This window comes from Carcharhinus amblyrhynchos, chromosome 2 (assembly GCF_965287045.1).
Source record: "Carcharhinus amblyrhynchos chromosome 2, sCarAmb.v2.hapA, whole genome shotgun sequence".
NCBI classification, from domain to species: domain Eukaryota; kingdom Metazoa; phylum Chordata; class Chondrichthyes; order Carcharhiniformes; family Carcharhinidae; genus Carcharhinus; species Carcharhinus amblyrhynchos.
This window is the reverse complement of record NC_137325.1, coordinates 102,038,243-102,061,051: the sequence shown is the minus strand read 5'-3', so window position 1 is coordinate 102,061,051 and position 22,809 is coordinate 102,038,243. Positions and strand designations below refer to the sequence as shown.

At 41.9% G+C, this 22,809-nt stretch overlaps 1 protein-coding gene across 6 annotated transcripts in view; it reads right to left on the bottom strand.

Moving 5' to 3' along the window:
- The window catches only part of LOC145356924 (V-type proton ATPase 116 kDa subunit a 1-like), a 246,098-nt gene that overhangs the window by 2,247 nt on the left and 221,042 nt on the right, over window positions 1–22,809 (bottom strand). For 5 of the 6 annotated variants that reach the window (XM_080209944.1, XM_080209928.1, XM_080209959.1 and 2 more), the window contains 5 exons: window positions 22,559–22,775; window positions 19,545–19,652; window positions 16,835–16,936; window positions 16,334–16,451; window positions 5,173–5,344 (listed from right to left, as the gene is read on the bottom strand). In XM_080209944.1, the coding sequence (XP_080066070.1) occupies window positions 5,173–5,344; window positions 16,334–16,451; window positions 16,835–16,936; window positions 19,545–19,652; window positions 22,559–22,775 (717 nt within the window). The remainder of the gene's footprint in view (window positions 1–5,172; window positions 5,345–16,333; window positions 16,452–16,834; window positions 16,937–19,544; window positions 19,653–22,558; window positions 22,776–22,809) is intronic. The other variant, XM_080209968.1, reaches the window with a different exon arrangement.

Below are 22,809 nucleotides of genomic sequence, written 5' to 3'. Positions count from 1 at the left end.
TGGATTCATGTATCTGCTGTTTGTGCCCAAGGACAATGGCATTATAAATGGATGTAGTATTCCCAAGTGATTTTAGTGCTATTCCCAATTTTCAAACCTATTGTGATGAATATTGTAAAGCAGGTCAGATTTATATCTGTAGTGTCAGCTTCAAATGCTTGCCACATAGAAGTTATTCTTTAGATCCAGCAGCTTTCCGCAGAGAACAGTTTTCATTGCTGCCAAGCCACCTTCACAGATGCAACTGTTCTTCTTACAATAACAGTCAGGATTAACACTAATAATATAATTTTTTTGCAGTGTCTTTAATGTCTTGTAGAAAATGTTTCATGGTGTTTCACAGAAACATAATCAGTAAGATACCCATTGAGCCAAAGAAGAAGCCACTGGAAGGGGTGATCAAATGTGTGCTCAAAGATGTGGTTGCTAAATAGGAGAAGGATGTAAGGAGGCAATGGGATTTTGGAAGATGTTACAACTCCCACGTGCTCCATGGAGAATCACTGATTGCTCTCCCTGTGGGGCTCATTTAGTATAAGTTCCCCTGATAACAGGCAGGGATCATTACATTGGCGATGAGAAATTAGAAGAGTTTTGGATAGCCTTGCCTTACACCAAACCTGGCAAGACAGTGACAGGCAATATTGAATATGCCACTGTGTGGGAAACTGAAACCTTATGACGCACCTTATGAAGGATTGACCCCAATACATCAAAAAAATTAGATATTGCTTCCGGGCAAATGGGATAGAAGGATAAAGTCAGCAAAAAGGTCATCCTCCAGACTATTTATTGAGCCCCAACTTTCAACATCATGAAACGTTTAACTTGCCTGTCAGCCCTGGACTCAAAAACTTTTGATGAATTGGCAAATATTGTATTGGACCACTATGACCTTAACCTGTCTGTTATACTGCAGTGCTACAGATTTAACATGGCAAATAGACTCTGTGGGGAGCCAGTCACTGAATTCTTGATGAGACTGGAAATTGGAGGAAAACTGTGAGTTAGCATATTGTTTAATAAGGGATCAAACCAAATGGGCCAATTAGTCTTATATCGGTGATGGGCAAATTTGTAGAACCAATCCTGAGGCATAGGATTAACTATCAAGTAGAAAGGCGTGGATTAGTCAGGGATGGTCAGCATGGATTTGTTAAAGGAAGGTCTTGCTTCACAAATTTCATTGAATTTTGAGAAAGTGACAAGAAGGGTTGATGAAGGTAATGCAGTGGATGTTGTGTACATGAATTTTGACAAGGCATTTGACAAGGTCCCACATGATAGATTGGTCAAAAATGTAAAAGTCCATGGGATGCAGGGTAATGTGGCAAACTGGCTAAAAAATTGGCTTAGTAACAGGGAACAAAGGGTAATTATACCTTTGCGAATGGAAAGTTGTTTCAAGTGGTGTTCCTCAGGGTTTGGTGTTGGGACCCTTGCTGTTTGTCTTATATATTAATGATTTGGATATAAATGTGGAAAGCACAATTGGGAAATCTGCAGATGACACAAAGATTGGTCGAGTGGTGGATAGTATTTAGGATAGCTATAGGACACAATTTTACCTCCTGTTCATGCCGTACTCCTGCTACAGTGAAGATAGAGATTTAGTGACAAGCTAATTCTCTATTCGCTGTTGCAGGGATGGGAAAATGCTGCTGGTGTGAACGGTCAGAAAATCCCGGCCATAATCTCCAAAATGATTTTGATGTGTTGGTGGAGTGGGTGGTAAATTGGCAGATGGATTTTAACTTGGAGAAGCATGAGGTAATGCCTTTGGGAATGGTGAACAGGAAATATACTACAAGAAATGTAAGTGGGAATATACTAAGAGGAACAGATGAAGTGAAGAGATCTTGGCGTAGCACACAGGTCCCTAAAGGCGGTAATACAAGTAGACAAGGTTGTAAAGAAGGCATATGTAATATTCCCCTTCATAGGCAGAGGTAAAGAATATAAAAGTTAGGATGTAATGTTTCAATTGTATAAAACACTGGTGAGATTACGACTGCATTTTGTGTGCAGCTCTGGTCACCACATTACAGGCAGGATGTAATTGCTATGGTGAGAGTGTAGAGGAGTGTAGCTATGAGGAGAGGTTGGATAGGTTGGGGTCATTTTCCTTGGAACAAAGAAGGCTGAGGGGGTGACTTAATTGAGGTGTACAAAATCATGAGGGAAGAGATGAAGTGGACAGGATAAAATTGTTTCCCTTGGAGAAGAATTTTAGAACCAGATGACATAGATTCAAGGGATGGCATGGTGCACAGTGGTTAGCACTGCTGCCTCATAGCACCAAGGACCTGGATTCAATTCTGGCCTCGGGTCACTGTCTGTGTGGAATTTGCACATTCTCTCCGTGTCTGCGTGGCTTTCCTCCAGGTGCTGCGGTTTCCTCCCACATTCCAGATGTGTTGGTTAGGTTGTTTAGTCTTGCAAAATTGCCCCTTTGAGTCAGGGAGATTAGCATGGTAAACGCATGGGGTTACAGGGATAGGATCTGGGTGGGATTGTTGTCGGTGCAAGCTCAATGGACCGAATGGCCTTCTTCTGCACTGTAGAGGTTCTATGAAAGATAAGTGGCACTAGGTAAAGAGGGACATGAGGAAGAACATTTTTACGCTGTGGGTAGTGGATATCTGGAATTCGCTGCCTGAGTTGTTGGTGGAGGCAGAGAGTCTAAACTCTTTTAAAAAGTACCTGGATCTGCACCTCAAGTGCTGTGAGCTACAGGGCTATGGGCCAGGTGCAGGAAGGTGGGATTAGGAAAGGCACCTAGGTGTCCTCAGGCTGGCATGGGCAAGATGGGCTAAATGGCTTCCTTCTGTGCTGTAACCTTTCTATGTTCTATGGTTCTAAAGGTCTATTTGGAATGTGGAGCAGCAGTAATAACTTTAGCTGGTGGAATATCGCTATTGTTAATTGTGGAATAACCATGCCATAGCATTACTCGGGAAACTGGGATAGATCTTCAGTTTCCCGTCTGAATATAAAACAAGTGTTGACTGGCTGTACATTGTAAAAACTGACCAATGGCAGTAAAACATGGGTAGTTTCGCTAATGACAGACAGTTCACACCTGGTGACAAGCCATATATCAGCCTGTTGCTCTGAGTCCTGTACAGAATTGGTTAAAATTAGTTTTTGAGCAGAACTGTCTCAAACTTCGTTAAATATAAGCATTTTGAAAGGTTAATGTAAGTGCAGTATTTAAATGAGTGCATTAATTTTGTCACATGAAAATGACTGCCATCTTCATCAAATCTGGTTTTTAAAAATATGTAAATACTAGTCAATTTTCTGTGGTGTTGCTCATGGTGATCTGGAGGATACATTGCTTTATGACATGCGTATCGGAATATATTATCGGGATCACTGATTTATGGTGATTGAATAAGTGAAATTGCATTTTATTATGAAGTACTATGGGAGTGCTAATAATATTTCTGGTATAAATTTTGATTGTGCCGACATTTCCCTGGAAACCCTAAATCAGTGGCTTTGATTATTATCTGCTCCTTCAACGTTGTAATGACTTTACAACTTGCCCTTGTTTGAAGTCTAAGATCTAAGGAGGAGGGCAGGGAAGATGTGAGTCAGGTGGGAGTATTGAAGAAAGGAGTTGTGGCAAGTTATGTAGTTTTGGAAAGGATAGGGTTTATGAGCATAAGAGCAGTGAAAGCAATTGTATAGCAGAAGCAGAGAGTTGGAGTGAGTGATAATTGAAGGGAGATCATTAAATGCAGGAGGAATGAAAAAAGGTTATGAGGTTGAAATTGTTTCCCTTGGTGAATAATTCTAGAAGCAGGGTACATAGATTTAAGATAAATGGCAGTAGGTATAGAGGGGACATGAGGAAGAACATTTTTATGCAGATGGATGTCTGGAATTTGCTGCCCGGGTTGGTGGTGGAGGCAGACCCTAAACTCTTTTCAAAAGTACTTGGATCTGCACTTCCAGTGCTGTAAACTACAGGCTATGGGCCTGGTGCAGGAAGGTGGGATCAGTAAGGGCACCTGGGCATCCTTGGACTGGCATGGACAAGATGGTGGGTGTGTCCAGAACCAGGGGTCACTGTGCTACCATGCCATCCCAGGCATGGCTGGCAGGCCGTCAGGGTAGGAAACAGAACTGAAAGACAGCTTTGAACAGAAAATGGGGATTGTTGCAGCAGTAATGGCAATGGGCAGTCAGGTGACTGGGAGCAAGAGTAGTGATTGGTGTGAGGTAGCAGGAAGGACAAGAATAGGAAGTGGGAAAGGTGAAAAGTCATGGATGCTTTGAAATATCCTATAGAGATGATTGTACCTCAGTGTTCCCATTCCCATGCTGGATTTGCCTGTTATTTAAATTTAACACTGCTGATAATCACTGTCTGCTGTTAAATAAAAGAGACTTACCCATATTTCCTCCCCACACCAAAAAAATTATGTTCTTATCTCTGATGGGAATGCCATGATAATGAGAGGGCAGCAAATGCTTAAATAATTTGAAAGCCCTCTCCTGGTCAGTGCTGAGAATAAGACTTTTGCAGTAAGGTGTACGGCAATTATATCAGACCATATTATAGGACTGTGGGAACACAGAGCACGGAAGCAGAAAAGGACTATCTAAGGGTAGACCAACGGTGGGAAAATATTCGCTCAAGTTAAGGTCAATGGAAGACATGAACAGTTAATGCCCTAAGTCACTGAGGCGGCTCATGTTTTACTTTAATAGACCTCACATGGGTGGAGCTACAGAGAACACTGCTGTAAAACCACCTATCTTGGGAGGTAAGTAGGCTTTTAAGAGTGCATTATAGACAACTGCATAAAGAGCATGGTTGTGATGTGTGACTCTTGCAGGAAATATGCATGTCTTAATATAAATTAAATGTTTAAGAATCAAACATATTAATTGGTTGCCTAACATTACAATTATTTCTCCATGTATCCCAATAAAGTGATTCAATCTTTCTTCCAATTCATTGGTAGGGATGAATTACTGAAATAGAAATTTATTTGCTGCAAAAATAAATTTGGATTATTGTTATTATTTAATCAGTTTACAAAAATTACATACTGCACTAAAATTATTTAAAATAATAGAGGCAACTTGCAATTTATTTTCTCGGCCAGATCCTTTTTAATAACTTTTCACACCTTGCATTTGTTCTTATGTACCCACCAGTGTAGACGCAGGGCATGTAGAAATGCGGAAAGACCTTCCATGACCAGTAGAATGGCCACACTGAGAACAGCAAAAGCAGCAAAGGTGATTGTGAGTCCAATAGAGCTTAACCCTTTATTTGCTGTGAAGCCATTGTGTAGGACCATGTGCCACAACACCTCAGAAAGTTCTGGAAAAAGAATAGATTGGTTAGTGTTTTCTATGCATGTCAGTGTCATCTAGTGTCATCAATGCACACTGATTTCTTGAGTACTGGCCTAGATTATCTAATTGGTGTAAGCTGTAAGGCAGCCACAAATCTTTTGATCCTACCGGCATTTCTTGAGTCAGTCTAATTATTGTAGGGTGGAATTTAATTGGAAAAGTGCACTTCCCAGCAGAAGTGAGTGCCAATTCTGCTCATGTATCAGGACACCTGCAATTAAGATAAAAATTGTAAGTGGGTGCAGCAGGCATAAGCTCAGTGTGCCATTACGTGACAGAAAAAGGCAGGAAGTATTTACGCTTGCCATCAACAGACTCAATTTCAAGTTGGGATGAGCTATAAAAGGTTAATTTCCGCAAACATCCAGTCTCTGATGGCAGGGAGAACAGGTGCCAAGATTTAATATAGAGTCTCAGCCTGCAGGGCTTTTAAGTTTTTTTTTCTCTTTGGGACTCACAGCCTCCAATCACCATTTACACCTTCCAGCCCTCTCGACACCTTTCATCAATGAGTCCCCCATCACTTTCCCCCTTTCATCTGGCAATTCATCCTCTTGCACCCCCTCCTTCTCTTGCAATAACATGTCTGCATACACACAAAGAGAAGTCTCACAGTTTGGTGATGCCTTCTTGCAGGTTCTTTTCAGGCTGTTTGGGAATAGCAGGAGGTGTTCCTCCTCAGGGATGACAATAAGAGATCCTTCCATTTGACTAAAATGGCCCAGACAGAGATTGTAGAGAAGGTGAGTTGCCATGAGGTCCGGCCAAGAACTTGGATGCAGTGCCATAAAAGAATAAACGGCTTCCTCCAATCGGCCAGGTAACAAGCAATGTGACATTGCATCAAATGGCCTCTCATGGAGGATATCAAGCTATAGAGTTTTGCAAGTTGGGAGAGAGGTCAGGCTGGAAAATGTATAGCCATATTCAGGACCACATGGCACAAGAAGTCAGATAGTCTGATAGTTGTGCAATTGTGATAAGGCAATTAGATACCAGTGAGAATGTATGGCTAATATGTGGCACGGGAGCAAGGGAGTTAAGTGCTTCCTGACACAACATTATGTCTCCACTTTGTCAGGCAGAAAAGGAAATCTTCAATGCAGAGGGAGAGCTGAGACTGGAGGTGGAGTGGCTGACCTTGAAGTATTAAAGCCTTTTGATTAGAATTCCATGAAGATTGGAGGTGGGCAGATTTGGCACGTTTGTTACAAACAGCGAGTCTGGATTAGCCAGCCAAGCAGAGTGGGAATGCATCCAACCTGATGTTGAGATATGTGTGAAACTGTAGTTTCTTGATAGAATGAGCTTCTCCTTAAAGTCTTTCTTGTTGTTCTCCATTGCAGATCATCACCATAGTCATAGGAAGTCATAGTGGAAACTGTCAACTCCAGACCAAGAGCACCCAGAGGAGGCATCATCATCTGCTTCACCCTTCACCAGCCCAGTTATACCCATATGGGTTTCAAAGGGTTTGTGTATAGAATCAAGAGCATATGCTGGTGATTATATTAAGGACACATTCCAAAAACTGACGAAGATTGTGTGTGCATACGCCTCTGACAGTGGGAGGACTGTTGAGGATCAGGTAAATGTTGAAACCCAGGCATTTGATCTTGGTCGCACTAAGCCTGCTGGAGATACAGATAAATGTTGGGGAAAATCTGGCGGAGGTGTCAGGCACTACATGAAACATTGTGTGGATGGTTGAGGAGTCCATCTAGTTTCTTGAGTTCGGCAATGGCTCTGGCATGTGCTGGCTGATGGCATTGTGGTCTACATTATTGATTAGCCAAGGTCCTGCTCTGACAAATCTTCTCCACCTTCCGAGACTGCAAATTATTGATTGTTTGAGACTCATTGTAAATTCAGAAAGTGAACAATGTGAAGAAGACTGGCCTAGATATGATCACCTCTGTTAATGTGCCCTTCATTCCTAGAGCAGCTGCGGTTGACTGATGGGAATGTATGGGGTACATCCATAACTCTGTTCATCCCACAGTGGCCTTTATCCACAAGAACCTGATTTCCTGCAAGTTTAAACTTTCTTAGTAGGCATGTTGATGGACATGCACGCAGTGAGTCTGCAAATCCTGGTTGTCCACGTCCACCCTCCCTCGGTCATCCTCAAGCTTCTTCCCATCTCCCTTAACTTTCCAACATTACCCTGCTCCTTCCCCCAATAATCCTTGAACATCGAACCATTACCCTTGACCCAAAGCTTTTGATCTTCCATTTCTCACCCTTGACATCCCCCCTCAGCCCTTCTGCATCATTTTGGAGTCCCCCTCAATAATCCTCGTTCAACTATCTGTATCTCTTGACCTTCCTTTGGACACCATTGACCTGTTCTTCTTCCAGTTGGACTGACTTTGTTTCAAGCTTGACATCCCCTCTTGGACTGTCAATGTACCATGTGTGTTATAACTGCGTCCTTTGGTCACACAGGACAAAACTTTTGCAATAATAATGCACCCTATAGGCCGAAGCCTAGTTCCCTTTGGACACCTCTTACTACCAAATCCCTCCCCTGCAACATGACTTACTATACTGCTGTTTCAGGACCTAACCACCACCACTTTCTTACCAGCTCAACTTGATAAAGCATTTGAGAGCCTGATCACCATCTCCCCTCCCCTTCTTTGCCACTACTGGGTGATCCAGCTTCTGCTGCTCCCCTTCTCTCTGCCACTGAGCTAGACTAAGACAAAATCTCACCTCACGTTCAAAAGACTGACTAACCTGGCCTGTGCATGCCACCTTTAAGATGTCAGGAAATAGGAGGCACAAATTTCCTAACCTTGAAGTTGGCTTTAATTTGGTGAAGTTCCTATTTAATAAGTCTTTCATGACACAAGGACAAAGCTCATGATAATTTTAATAAGCTGGAGATGCATTTCAAGCAGCCACTGCATTTCTGCATCAGGGCACTTTGCACTAGCAATGTAATATAAAAGCTTCTTTTACATTGAATGAGATTTCAGGCTTTGAGTTAACAAAAGTCCTTAAAGCTGTTATCTGTATAGCTCCAATCACAAGCCGCCAGATTGTACTAAGGAATGGGTCTACATATGGAATTAATAATTAAGTTGTCTGTTCAGTGGATTTTCAAAGATTTTTGCAGTTTCCATAGCAATTCATATTGAGTGGGAATATCTATTTGATTGCATTGACATTTGGTTTATGACTATCCCCAGCTACGTGGGCTGCATTCGGTAACTGATTCTGTCTGCTCTGTATTTAATTGCCTGCCTTCCAATATTTAGATATACCTCTTAAATAATGGAAGTTACGTTAATCAATTTCCAATCCTCAGAAGCACTCATTGCAATTAGTGAATTTACAAAAATGAAGATTAAATCTTCCCTCGTTTCCATCTCCAACTTCTTTAAGGTTTGTGTGTGAAAGATGCCTGAACAGATGCATAATTTTTGAGCACCAAACCTTTTGGCAACTATTTCCATCATGATTTTCATAATGTTAAACTTCCACAATGTTGAAAATTTGGCAGCTGATTTTGCCTGTGATAAATAGTATGAACTTGGGAATGGAAATCCGGTTTCAATTAAAACAAATCAGAGGAAAGAAACATAGGGTGAGATTCTTTGACCATCCCCTGCCCCCTCCTCAGCATTTTATTTCAGCGGCGCACCATTCGCTGGTGGGAATTCCCATTGAAGTCACCCCATGCTGCCAGGAAACCCACAACGGGGATATGCCGCTGATGGGACCAGAGAATCCTGCCAACATGAACAGCTGGAGAATTTTGACCATAATGTTAATTGAAGTCCTTCTAAGTAAGCTTAAGCTGACCAACATTCCCTCCCTATTTGATCCCATAAAATGGTCATTTTCTGGTTCTACTTCATTTTTAGGAACTCCCAAAAGTCACTGAGTCATTTAGTTTCCCTTTTATGATTCTATATTGTGGGACAATATGAGTGGTTGAACCATGGTGAAACGTCATAAAATGGCAGACCTGTGTAGAAATTGGTATTTTAAAAATTCATTCAAGGGATGCGGACGTTGCTGGCTAAACCAATATTTATCGTCTATCTCTTGTTGCCCTTCAGAAAGTGATGGTGAGTTGTCTCCTTGAACTGTTGCAGTCCCTGAGGTGTAGGTACATCCTCAGTGCTGTTAGGAAGGGAATTCTACAATTTTGACCTAGCGACAGTGAGGGAATAGCGATAGATTTCCAAGTCAGGGTGGTGAGTGACTTGGAGGGCTATCTCCAGGTTGTGGTGTTCACATGTATCTGCTACCTTTGTCCTTCTAGATGGTAGTGGTTGTTAAAAAGGTGTAGCCGAAGGAACATTGATAAGTTCTGCATGTGTCTTATATACAGGTTGCCATTGTTCATCTGTGGTGGAGGGATTGACTGTTTTGTGAAAAGGGTGGCAGTCAAGTGGGATGCTTTGTCCTGGATGGTGACAAGCTTCTAGATGGTGACAGGCAAGTGGAAAGTTTTCCATTATACCCCTGGTTTGCAGTGAGTTAGAACAGGGATGATGATGCGGATATAGTAATCCAAGAGGAGCAATGTGAAATATTGGACAAACTAATCATAACGAGCGAGGAAATATTAGACGAGTTAGAATCCATTGAAAGTGGATAAGTTGCCAAGGCCAGATGGATTGTTCCCAGATGTTGAAGGAAGTCAGGGAGGAATTAGCAGATGCCTTCAGGACTATTTTCCAATAGACACAAGTGAGGTGCTAGAGGACTGAGGAATGCGAATGTGGTTTCATTGTTTAAAAAGGGTATGAAGGAAATGCCAAACAATTAGATAATCCATTTGGGGGGGTCAAACAGTAAAAGAAAATATATAATAAATGGGAATATACTGAGGGGGGTAGATGAAGTGAGAGATCTTCATGTGCAAGTGCACAGATCCCTAAAGGTAGCAGTACAGGTAAATAAGGTTGGAAAGAAGGCAAATTGAATGCCCTCCTTCATTGGCAGAGATACAGAATACAAAAGGAGGGATATCATGATGGAATTGTATAAGACACTGTTGAGGCTACAGTTGGAGTATTGTGTGCAGTTCTGGTCACCACATTACTGGAAGGAATGCACTGCTGGCGAGAGTGCAGAGAGGATTGTCTAGAATGTTGCCAGCCCTAGCTTAGAGGAGAGACTGCAGAGGTTGGGGTTACTTTCCTTGGAACAGAGAAAGCTGAGCAATGTCATGATTGAGAGGTACAAAATTGTGGTGGGTTGAGATAGAGTAGTCAGAAGGAACCTGTTTTCCCTTGACAGAGAGTTTAACCCAATGGCCTTGAAAATTCATCAACCACAATGATGTCACAGATGTAAGGTTGGAAGTGGGGTGAGGAGTCCTTATATTCTTACAATGTTATTTACAGCTTCTAGATTGTGGTTGTTTGGTGAATTTTTACCATATGTTTGGGAGGAATCTACCAAAATGACAATAAACTTTGGCAGGACCAAGCCTGTGCTGATGTTTTTGGTATGGCCTTTTCGTTTTTAAAACATATTTTTAATCAGTAAGGGAATAAGGTGGGAAAATGGAGTTGAGGATTATCATGTCAGATCAATCATGGTCATTGAATGTTAATGCAGATCCAGTGGGCTGAATGGTCTACTTCTGCTCTGACATCCTATGGTTTTTATGACCTTATGGGGTTTGGAAAATTTATTAACCACAATGATGTCACAGATGTAAGATTGGAAGAGGTATGAAGAGTCTTTACATTTTTACAATGTTATTTACAGCTTCCAGGCTGTCTTTAGGCTTAATGTATAATTAGTGTAAATATACCTGGTCTCCAGCAACCTGTTTGGGGCCTTGGCAGTATTTCAGCCCAGGCACCAATTAACAAGTGGCTCCAAAATCATTCATCAGGGAAGTTCAAGATGGCCACTTTTTCAAATGTTACCATTTGGTGAAAGGAAATTATTCTTTGAAGGAAACCTGACACATCCTGAACCAGTTGGTGAGCGCTGGTGTTTCCAAGACCTTCAGCAGGGACAGATCACACTATGTCCTGGGCAGCACAGTGATACAATTGTCAGCATTGCTGCCTCCTAGTGCCAGAGACCCAGGTTTGATTCTGACCTTGGGTGACTACCTGTGTGGAGTTTGCATATTCTCCCCATTTCTGCATGGGTTTCCTCTGAGTGCTCCAGTTTCCTCCCATTATTTTACCAGTTAGGTGGATTGGTCACGCTAAATTGCTCATTAGAATCCAAAGATATGTAGTTTTGGTAGAGAAGCCATGCTAAATTGTTTCTTAGGTTCCAAAGATATATAGGTGGATTAGTATGTTAAAGGCACAGGGTTATAGGGATAAGACAAAGGGGATGGGCCTGGATTAAATGCTCTTTTGGAGAGAAGTGCAAACGCAATGAGCTGATCAGCCTCCTTCTGCACTGTCGGGATTCTGTGGTTTTATGGATTCTATGTCCTCACTCTACGGAAAGTCAACCTTTCCTGCCTCTAGCAGTGGTCACTCAGACTTCAGTAGTTTAAGTGGCTACATTTGGACGCTTATACCTGAAAGTGGCCTTTGGAGATAGTTCTATGAATCTGAACTTCGCTGAATTTAGTTTATTTTTAACATTTTTTGTTTGTGCAAGTCCATATGCACAAACAAGGAGTCATGGAGTCCAGTTACGAGTGGTGTGCCTCAGGGATCTGTTTTGGGGCCAATGCTGTTTGTAATTTTTATAAATGATCTGGATGAGGGTATAGTTGGGTGGATTAGTAAATTTGCTGATGACACCAAAGTCGGCGGTGTGGTAGATTGTGAGGAAGGGTGTCATAGTTTGCAGGGAGACTCAGACAGGTTGCAGAGCTGGGCCGAGAGGTGGCGGATGGAGTTTAATGCGGAGAAGTGTGAGGTAATTCACTTTGGTAGGAATAACAGATGTGTCGAGTATAGGGCTAACAGGAGGACTCTGAATAGAGGGATCTAGGTGTATGTGTACATAGATCCCTGAAAGTTGGGAATCAAGTAGATAAGGTTGTTAAGAAGGCATACGGTGTCTTGGCGTTTATTGGTAGGGGGATTGAATTTAGGAGTCGCAGCGTCATGTTGCAACTGTACACAACTCTGGTGCGGCCGCACTTGGAGTATTGTGTGCAGTTCTGGTCCCCACATTATAGGAAGGATGTGGAGGCTTTGGAGAGGGTGCAGAGGAGGTTTACCAGGATGTTGCCTGGTATGGAGGGGAGGTCCTATGAGGAGAGACTGAGGGATTTGGGGTTGTTTTCGCTAGAAAGAAGGCGGCTAAGAGGGGATCTTATTGAAACATATAAGATGATTCGAGGTTTAGATAGGGTGGACAGTGATAGCCTTTTTCCTCGGATGGAGAAAGCTAGCACGAGGGGGCATGGCTTTAAATTAAGGGGGGGTAGTTATAGGACGGATGTCAGGGATAGGTTCTTTACCCAGAGGGTGGTGAGGGATTGGAATGCCCTGCCTGCTGCAGTTGTAAATGCGCCTAGTTTGGGGGCGTTTAAGAGATCCATGGATAGGTTTATAGATGAAAAGGGATTGGTTTAGGTTAGAGGGTCATTGTTTTTTAACTGGTCGGCGCAACATCGTGGGCCGAAGGGCCTGTTCTGCGCTGTAATGGTCTATGTTCTATAGTGCAAATGAACATTTTATGCAGAAGGCTGCACAGATGATATGGGAAAACAAATACTGTATCAGTCCAGCAGGGAGTCGTCTTCTAAATTTGGAATTGCACTGTATACTGAGCATTTTGGCAGCAAGTTTATTTTCCTTCAAATACTTGTGAGAATTTATGTAAATAAGCAACAATGCAATTGTTGCCTACTTCCCATTTCCTGTATTTTATTCTTATGAATAATGCAGATAAATTGTTAATGCTGTTGTATTTTGCATCATTTTGCATTCAAAACTTGCTCTAAGTTAGGACTGACTTCTTCAGTTATGTTCTCTCCCACAATTAGGGACAGTGTACGAGTGGCAATTTTCTGATTTTGTTCTCTTGACTCAAATGAGTTTGATGCTGGCACTGGGATCCTTCAGCCCTGACGTCCATCAGCACATCAGAATCACTCAGATTTCCAACAACTGGCTATTAAGATGTTATCAATGTGAGGTGGTTATCCCTTTTAGGACAACACAGTCGAGTAAGGGTCACCTGGCCTGGACAACCTACCGGGACTCAAACTGAGACTTTATCCTAGGGGCAGGCAGAGGCATTTTAGAATTAGCTGCAAACATATTATAGCTATACAGGCTCTAGCCAAAGGCTAGGAACCCCATGATGAGTGACTTACTGCATGGCTTCCCGAAGCGCAAGTTAACAGTGTGATCAATAAGCTTCACTTGCCTCGATTAGCACAGCTCCAACAACACTCAAGAAACTTAACATCCAGAACAAAGCAACCCATTTGCTTGCTACTCCTTCCACAAGCCTCCCACCATTGATGCACAGTAGCAGCAGCATGTACCATCTATAAGCTGCACTTAAGCATGTACCATCTATAAGCTGCACATAAGAACTATTTCTTATGTTCTTATGTTCAGGAACTCACCAAGGTTCCTTAGACAACCACTACCATTTAGAAGGACAAGGGTACCAGATATCTGGGAATACTTCCACCTTGAGGTTTCCCCATCTCCTGTCAAGCCACCAGCCTGACTTGGAAACATATTGCCGTTTCTTTACCTACTGTTGCTGGGTCAAAATCCAGGGATTCCCTTCCTAACAGGACTGTGAATGTGCCTACACCTCAGGGACTGCAGCTGTTCAAGAAGATGTCATCACCTTCTCAAGCGGCAACTACGGATGGGCAATAAATGTTGGCCTCACCAGTGGCAGCAACATCCTGTAAATAAGTATTTTTAAAAAAATTGTCATAAATGCCTTTTTGTTCACTAACTATGGGGGTGATTCTCCCGTCCCGACTAGCAACTTTTCTGGCGGGTCAGGGTAGGAGATGTGCGCATGAGCCGGGAATGCATGCACATTTCCCAGAGCCAGAGAACAGCTGAAGACCAGACCACACTGGAAACTGACGGGAAGACAGGTAAGTGATTTGAATCTTTTTTAAATGTATTTTAAATGTCATTATTGGGAACTTTCAGGTCCTGATTGAATCTCCCACCCTGCCAGGAGTACTTCATTCCAGTGGGGTTTAGAGTAGTTCCCCACGTTTTTTCCCAACGGAAAGAAAGTGGGGTCCCCCAGGGGGTCGGGCACCAGGGAGCGGTGCCCCTGGACATGGGCACCCTGGCAGTACCAGGCTGTGCCCCCGGCACTGCTCAAGGGCAAAGTGCCCATGCACACGGGGCACCTTGGCACTGCCCACTAGGCATTGTGTAGTGCCCAGGAGCAGGTCTTATTGTGGGCGGGGCCTCAGGGCAATTGGTGGGGATGGGGGGGGGGGTCCCACTGCCATTCTGCATTGGAATCGGTCTGGGATGGAGGGAGGGCAGCGATTGGAGCAGGCTGGGGGGATGTTTTGCCAGGGGCTGGCCTGCCTCCTGGAGGATGGGAGGGGTGGGGTCTTATCCCAGGAATGTTAGTGGGGAGGGGAGATCTGCTGGGGCGGTGGGATCACCACTGTTGAGTGTGGGGGGTTAGGGCTGGCCCGGCGATTGTTGTGGGGGCCATGATCAGGCCATGGGAGGGCTGGAGTGGCAGCACTGCGGGGGTCCCGGGCTGGCCAGTCTGACAGATTGGAACCACTGTGTATGCGCAGAGTTCTGGAACTATCAGACTGGTGAGAATAGGTCCTGCCCCCTGGGTTTTTAATGATATTCACAATTGGGACCTCTACAGTGCACAGAGTGTGGAGATTCAAGTGAGAAGCTGAATTGGCAAAACAGTTGTGATCTAGAACAGCTTTCCCACCAATTTAGCACTTTGGAAGAGTCGCCCCCATATCTCTGAAAGTATATAATTACATCTGTCGATGAGGATAAATTACTCTGTTACTACCCTTGGCCTGACACCTGCAAGTAGCCTGTACTAATTGACTTCTGAGAAAAGAGTATATACTCACCAGAATATCTTTGACATTTGACTCCTCCATGGAGGACTGGGCACACCAAATAATCAGAAAGCAAGACACAATTCACATAGTACAACACGGATATTTAGCTGTATATATGAGAAACTTCGGGATCAAGTTGGATCCACAGAATTATTATCTCTCAGACCAGACCCCTTTCTTACCACGTGGACATGGAGGGATGGATCATTTGTAAACACATGGACCACTTGAGGAGTAGAGAGACACTCCAGTAGTCAATGTTGCTATCAAGAAATGTTTTTGAATCCATTACAACGAAAGTACATGATTGATCTGTTATAGAAACTGATGTCTCCATGGCAGCAATTAGTGATGAACTGCACGTACTGTAAGGGGTACCTATTATCACAGCCAATGTCGATCCTGGGGCAGCATCCCAGCCAACTGAATTGTGCCATTTGACAAGGGTCAGCAAACTCCTTAAAGGCCCATTGTGGGATTTTCTGGTCATACTCGCCCCAAAGCCGGAAAATCCCGCCGGAGGTCAATGGAACTTTGCATGGTCCGTGTGCGGCCCGCTATGATTCCCATGGTGGGCAGGATGGGAAAATTCAGTCCTTGATTTATAATTGTCTAACTCATGTACATAACGTTTAGTTTGCAGTTAGCACTGAGTAAATTAGTTATTGAAGATTATAACAAGATTAAGGGGAAAGGATTGTGGTGATCATCCCTTTAGGGGCAATACAGCAGAGTAAGGGTCACCTGGCCTGGGAGGCCAATTGGGACTCAGTGAGTGGGGAATCACTCCAGGGCGAGAAGTTCTCTTTGGCAGAAGTATTTTAGAATTCAAATGTTGCTGCTCTACATGACTTGTTAACAAATCCCTTTTTGTTCACTAATGAAGTCTCTGAAAGTGCATCATTTCGCAGTGACACCATTAGGTAATGGAAAACTTATGCTATTAATACTCACCAGCATGAGCCAAGCTTAAGGCCCATAAGCGAAGGTATGAAGCGGTGTTTGACACACAGCCCAGGCAGTACTCAATAGTATGGATAGCCTGTTGTACAAAGGTGTCACCAAAGCTGAACTGTTGAGTTAAAAGTAACAAATATGCATTCATATTAGAATACGAGCAATGCAGTTAGCACTTTACAACCCCAATAAATTAATATGGAATACTTATAGAATTTTATAACTTTACTGTTGCATGTGTGTCACTTTTTGGGAGTTAATGATATAGTTGCACGTTAAGGTAAATTAACATTTTAAGAATAAGGTCCTATGTTGGATAGTGGTCTTAGATGCAGAAAAGATTATTTAGAAAGTGGGTTTAATGTCAACCACATGATTGACTAAAGTCCAAGCTTTTCACAGAAACATCTATGCTGTGAGTATCCAATAATGCTTAGTAACTGCTAATAAACTTATTATTAATCTGTATCACTATCTTACCCTTCCACGATCATTTACCTTTTCTTCCTCCCAGTGGCTCTTGTCTCTTCCTTCAATAATTTCTGCCTCAGTGTGTTCAGACTGGAGGATAGAAACTTTTGAGCTGTCACACAGGGGTACCTTGGAAGATGAACCATTCAAATTCATTAACAATTTATATATTTACCCACAAGGCTGCATTAGGATAAAATAATGTAACAATGAGTAAATCCAAATGAATCAATAAAATAAGATGACTCAATTGTATCAATGCATTCAGAATTCAGAAATTACTGTCAGCTCCTGTAAACTCTCAGGAGTGTTTTTAAGTTCCAGTGTCCACTACGACTTTGACCTATCAGAAATTGTAGGGAGGGGGAGCGGTTCTGAGGGAAGGTGGACTGCCTGACTAAGATGGTGTGTTCCAATTACACCAACAATGCTTAGGTGCAAGTGCCACAGAGCATAAGAGCAGAAACTGCTGTTAAATCTCAGACTCAAACTGTTAACTCTATTTTTCTCTCTCCACAGATGCTGAACTTGCTGGGCTTCTTCAACAATTTCTGTTTTCATTTCAGATTTGCAGCACCTGCAGAATTTTACTTTTATTTTAGGGCCACAGGGCACTTGGCTCTGAAATCCTATGTACTCCTCATTGGAGAGGGGCGGGATGGGGAGTGGGTGCTTGTGATTACAGTTCTGCTCATGGCAGGGCATAGATTAGTGTGCATTGAGGTATTCCTTCCAGATATAAGTGCTCAATGTGGAAGGATGGCCAAGGACAGGTGGTAGAGGATGGGTGACACAATGGCTCATTTCATTTGTAAGTTTGTGGTGTGATCCTAGAAGTCCTGCTGAGGGGCAGGAATACACCTTTAGCTTGATTTAGTTCCTTGTTCTTTGGTTTGAAATGATGGGAGGGAGTGAGTTATGCTGGGGGACAGTGGCAATTGCAGAGGCAAGGCTGTTAATTTGTAAGAACATAAGAACTAGGAGCAGGTGTAGGTCATTTGGCCCTTCAAACCTGCTCTACCACTCAATAAGATCATGGCTGCTCTTTTTCATGAATAGCAGCAATCCATCTCAGTTGTTCAATATTGAGATCCAAGATTTGGCCTTTGTCTATCTGACTTTTTAAAGTTACTTTTTTTTGATAAAGTTACAAGTGTAAATAAACAGTTAATTCTCAATTGTAAGCTTTTGCTTATTAAATAAATTTCTGAAGGATAGATTAAATGAAAAGGAGGTCCAGTGTGTAGGCTTTAACTGATAGCAAGTTACGGTAAAGATACAGAACAAGCAGTGACTATTAAGGTTGGTAAGGCTTAGCAGAGACAAAACAGATTTCCTTGGTTAGATGTGATAGCTATATACATTTTTTAAAAGCATGCAGCTATGAGATAGTTGACAGGTTAATGATACCATCCATTTGAAATTAGGATGGCCTACTCCTCCAATAACATTGCTGAGGAATTTTGACAAGTGAAAGCTGAAATATTGAACCATTGGAACTGTCTCTAATTAAATGACTTGATTGGCAGCACAGAAAAGTAAAGGTTTGTGGAGTTATTCTTGTTAAAACTGTAGACCAATTGCTTGGATTAGATTATATGTTGAAACATGCAGTTTCTCAGTGTGAAAGAAAGGCATAAATTAAGAGGTGTTAGAATAAGTAATTCAAAATTCAACAAGGTTTGGTCAGCCTTTTAAACTCCAGCCTTGATACTTGTGACCTGGTAAATTCTCCAGCACCTTGTACTGTAAGTCTAACCCTTTGCAGATATAGTAATAAATATTAATAATTATTGTACAGGTGTAATAATTATTTTAAGTAATAATCATTGAATGCTTAATTCCTCTCTGAATGGTAATAAATATCTTTGAACCCTATTATCTTGTGGAATATCATAAATTTATAAGTGTGAACATCTATTCCCAAACAAAATTACAAAAGCATGTTTCGGCCCTTGAGACACCAAGAATTGCTATTATCAAGAAATTCAGAGTTCATTTGAGCTTGTGATTTCATGTCCTCCGTCTCTCAGTGATATGCAGGAGCTGACAATCAGACAATCAGGAAACCTGAGCATCTGCCTATTTGAAGCAATTAGATCTTATAGCTTGGATTTCAGAAGAATGACAGGAGGGATCTTATAGAAACATATAAAATTATGAAGGGAATAGATGAGATAGAAGCAGAGAGGTTGTTTCCATGGTGGGTGAAACCAGAATTAGGGGATATAGCCTCAAAATAAGGGGGAGCAGATTTAGAACTGAGTTGAAGGGGATCTTCCTCACCCAAAAGATTGTGAAAGAGTAGAATTCCCTCCCCAGTGAAGCAGTTGAGGCTACCTTGATGAATGTTTTTAAAGCAAAGGTAGATAGATTTTTGAACAGTAAAGGAGTTAAGGGTTGTGGTGAATGGGCGAGTAAGTGGACCTGAGTTCACGAGAAGATCAGCCATGATCTTATTGAATGACGGAGCAGGCTCGAAGGGCCAAATGGCCTACTCCTGCTCCTAGTTCTTACATTCTCTATAAGGACAGGCCAATTAAACACAGTTGTTATGCTTGCAACTTTATAAAAAACCATGGACTATTCATCAGTTTAAAATAAACATTCAATTTTTGTGTTAAAGATCAGACAGAGGAAGGTCATTTCAACACATTAAGCATTCATCTACTAATATCACCAAAAGTAACTCTTAGGTTCAAAACAAAAAGTGGTGATCAGTCAGGCATGTTCTTACCTCATGCTTTTTTCTTTGCTGGTCACTGTACAGCAGATAGGGCTTAATAAATAGCATCCATGGAACTGCGACCAGAGCAATGAGAACCAAAAATGTTTGGACACTCCTCTGGCAGGGGAAAATTTTTTTTAAAAAATCTTCTAGGATACACAATAAAGCTTATCACAGAAATACAAGAAAACAATAGATCCATGCATATCACTCCAGTTTAATTTTGCTAAGAATGACTACAGAACTTCATGTGACCCTTTTTTAAGCATATGGCCGCAGGCAGATTTTAAAAATTCATTCATGGGATATGGATGCTACTGGCCAGCATTTATTGCCCAGTGCTAACTGTCTTTGAACTCAGTGATTATTTAGGCCATTTCAGAGGCTTGGAAATATGTAGTCAACTACATTGCTGTGGATATGAAGTCACACATAGGCCAGGCCAGGTAAGGACAGCAGGTGTGAACCCAATGGGTTTTTAATGAGAATTTTTAATGGTTTAATGGTCATCATTATTTTTAATGAATTCAAATTTCACTATCTGCTGTGGTAGGATTTGGACCTGGAACCCCAGAGCATTACCTTCGGGGCTGTCTGGATTAACATTATATCACCGCGTTCCTTTCTCTCTTGTCTGTGTTTTGGAATTTCTGTGGAGGTGTTAGAATTAATAGTGGTAGACAATGTTGCTGAAATCTTATCAACGTTCATACCGGTGGGAATTTCCCAATTTGCTGCAGTGAACGGAGATTTGACTGGCAGCCAAATTCTCAGACTTCGCTGCAGTGGGAGAGTGGCGTGAATGCAAGTAAGATCATGTACATTGTGTGCAAACCAGATTTCTTACTAATCCGAAGTATTGAATCATGCACTTTCTTGCAGTGTTATTCAGGAGTTGACACAGCTCTAGATGACACTATATCATATTTTCTCTGTCTTTCTCATAGTTCTAATTTCTCCTCATGTACATGTCTAATCCTAATTACCTCTTAGCTCTGACACTACTTTCCAAATTCAGTACACCTATCATCTAGGAGAACAAGGACAACAGGCACATGAAAGCTCCCCTCCATCCTGGCTTGGAAATACATTGCAGTTACTTCATTAACATTGGGATAGAATCCTGGAATTCTTTGGGTGCGATCTTACCTGCTGTCCATGCTCCACCTGCAGCAAAGTCACTGTGGCAGGATGGGAAAATCTCGCTGTCATGAACGGTGGTAAGATTTCAGCCTTTATCTAATAGCAGTATGAGTGAACCTATACCACACAGACTGCAGGAGTTCAAGTAGACGGCTCACCAATGGCATTAGGAATGAGCAATAAACACAGTCTTCTCCAGCAACACCTACATCTTATACCATGACCAAATAATAACATTCTTTAATGATCATTCTCAAAGCAGGTAGTGGCAGCTGGGAAATTTCTTGCTTGGTCCACCCATCTTGGGAGAAAGTCCCCTGAAAGTCATGATTTTCATTGTGGCGGTGTGAGTGCAGATTACAGTAGGGCCTTTTGACCCAGGCAAGAGTTCAGAGGAAGACAAATGGTTTCTGGGTGTGAGAGTGGGCCATTTAAAAGGCCGCCTCAGTGCTGTGGGATCTGGTCCCGTTATAATGGGAAAAATAAGGCTCTCTATTCCTCACTCCCCATATGACCTTACCCCACACACTCCCCATCCATTCACCTTATGCCCTCACACATTACCTACAGCCCCTTGTGCCCCCATTCCAAGTTCTGCCTCTCAGCCACCCCCAAAATCACCTCATGCTTCCATGTCATGGTGTTTAAATACTCAAATAAATGGCAGAGCATTATGAAGCTTTGCTGAGAGATCAGGAATCCATTAGCCTGTTGAAACACCTGACCCCATGAGCCCAGGAAAAGCACTGCTTGATTGACAGTTCTGGCTCGCTGATCTATGCTAACTATGGCACAATGTTTATTTATACAAGATAAAGAGGTTTCAAGTGCTTACAGTCTCCACTTTTGATACCTTTAAAGGTCTGGATGATTGCCACTTATTAGCCCGTAGTAAAAAGTTCTCTTTTAAGAAATTCGAAAGCTTCTTATTAAGCTTCTTTTTAACACATACTACTGTGGGGTTCATTGGTTCTACAACTGTAGAGTGGGTGAATGGGCTTCATCCATGAAAATTGCAGAGGACAAGTTTAATCCTGCAATAAAGCCAGAAAGCTGAGGAATGCAGGGTAAAGGCTCAGGACCTGAATCAGCCTGCTCTCATAAAAGATGCCGGTGAAAATCAGAAACATTGGAAATGAGGTCAGAAATCCAGGAATTGGGTCTCAGCTACCATTTTTAAAGGCCCGCAGATCCATCCAACTCAGCAAAAATACAACCCATTCTGCTGACTAAAGTTGTCCACAAGTGCTTACGTTCCTATATTCATTCAGGTCTTGAAATACTTAACTTGGACCTAAATGCAATGCTTGTTCTTGACTATGTATGCAATGCCAGAGGAGGTTGATTACAGTTATGAAAAAAAGCACTAAAAACATTTTTGTATAAAATCAGGATATAATGTATGACTTATAAATAGGAATTGAACCACATTTACACTTTGTGGTGCAATTATTCCATTCACTCCAATTTCACATTGCCTGAAGACAACACTTGATTATGACTTTCTGGCTGCAAATCCATGGAGTGTCAATTAATATTTACAATAATTACTAGCATTATATGAGTGTGTGACATTATTTTAGTATTCAGATTGAAGTTTCTGCAATTACTGTAAAATTAATGGCTACATAGTCAGTTGTGTGATCGAATTGTGTGCCATTATTTTAATTCTCACATTGAACACTCATTGCTTATAATTATTGGTGAAATCAGAAAATCTGCTATTATTTTAAAATTTTCAACCAACTCCTAAATTGTTAATAACAATATTGCTGAGAATGACTGAGGTCATTAAAATGTCCAAAATTACTTTAATAAGTTCAGTGACCGCAATTTTCTAAACAAACAGGAAACCAAAAAGATATACTCAGAGTTCGCACCTGTTTGCAGTAGAAAGGTGTCATTGCTGGCTCGCTGTAGTTAAACATCAACATGTTGATAAAGTGAACAAGGATGCTGGGTGCGATTTCCGACTCCAACACAGTGAAAATGCACCACTTGAAGATGATCAAGAAAACCAAGTAGCCAAACAGAGCACTCAGGAAAATGACCTCTGGGATAAACTCCAGGAAAATGTTGTTAAATTCTTTAAAGTAACTGAAAGTAAGTGCACAAATTCTCAAATGAGCAA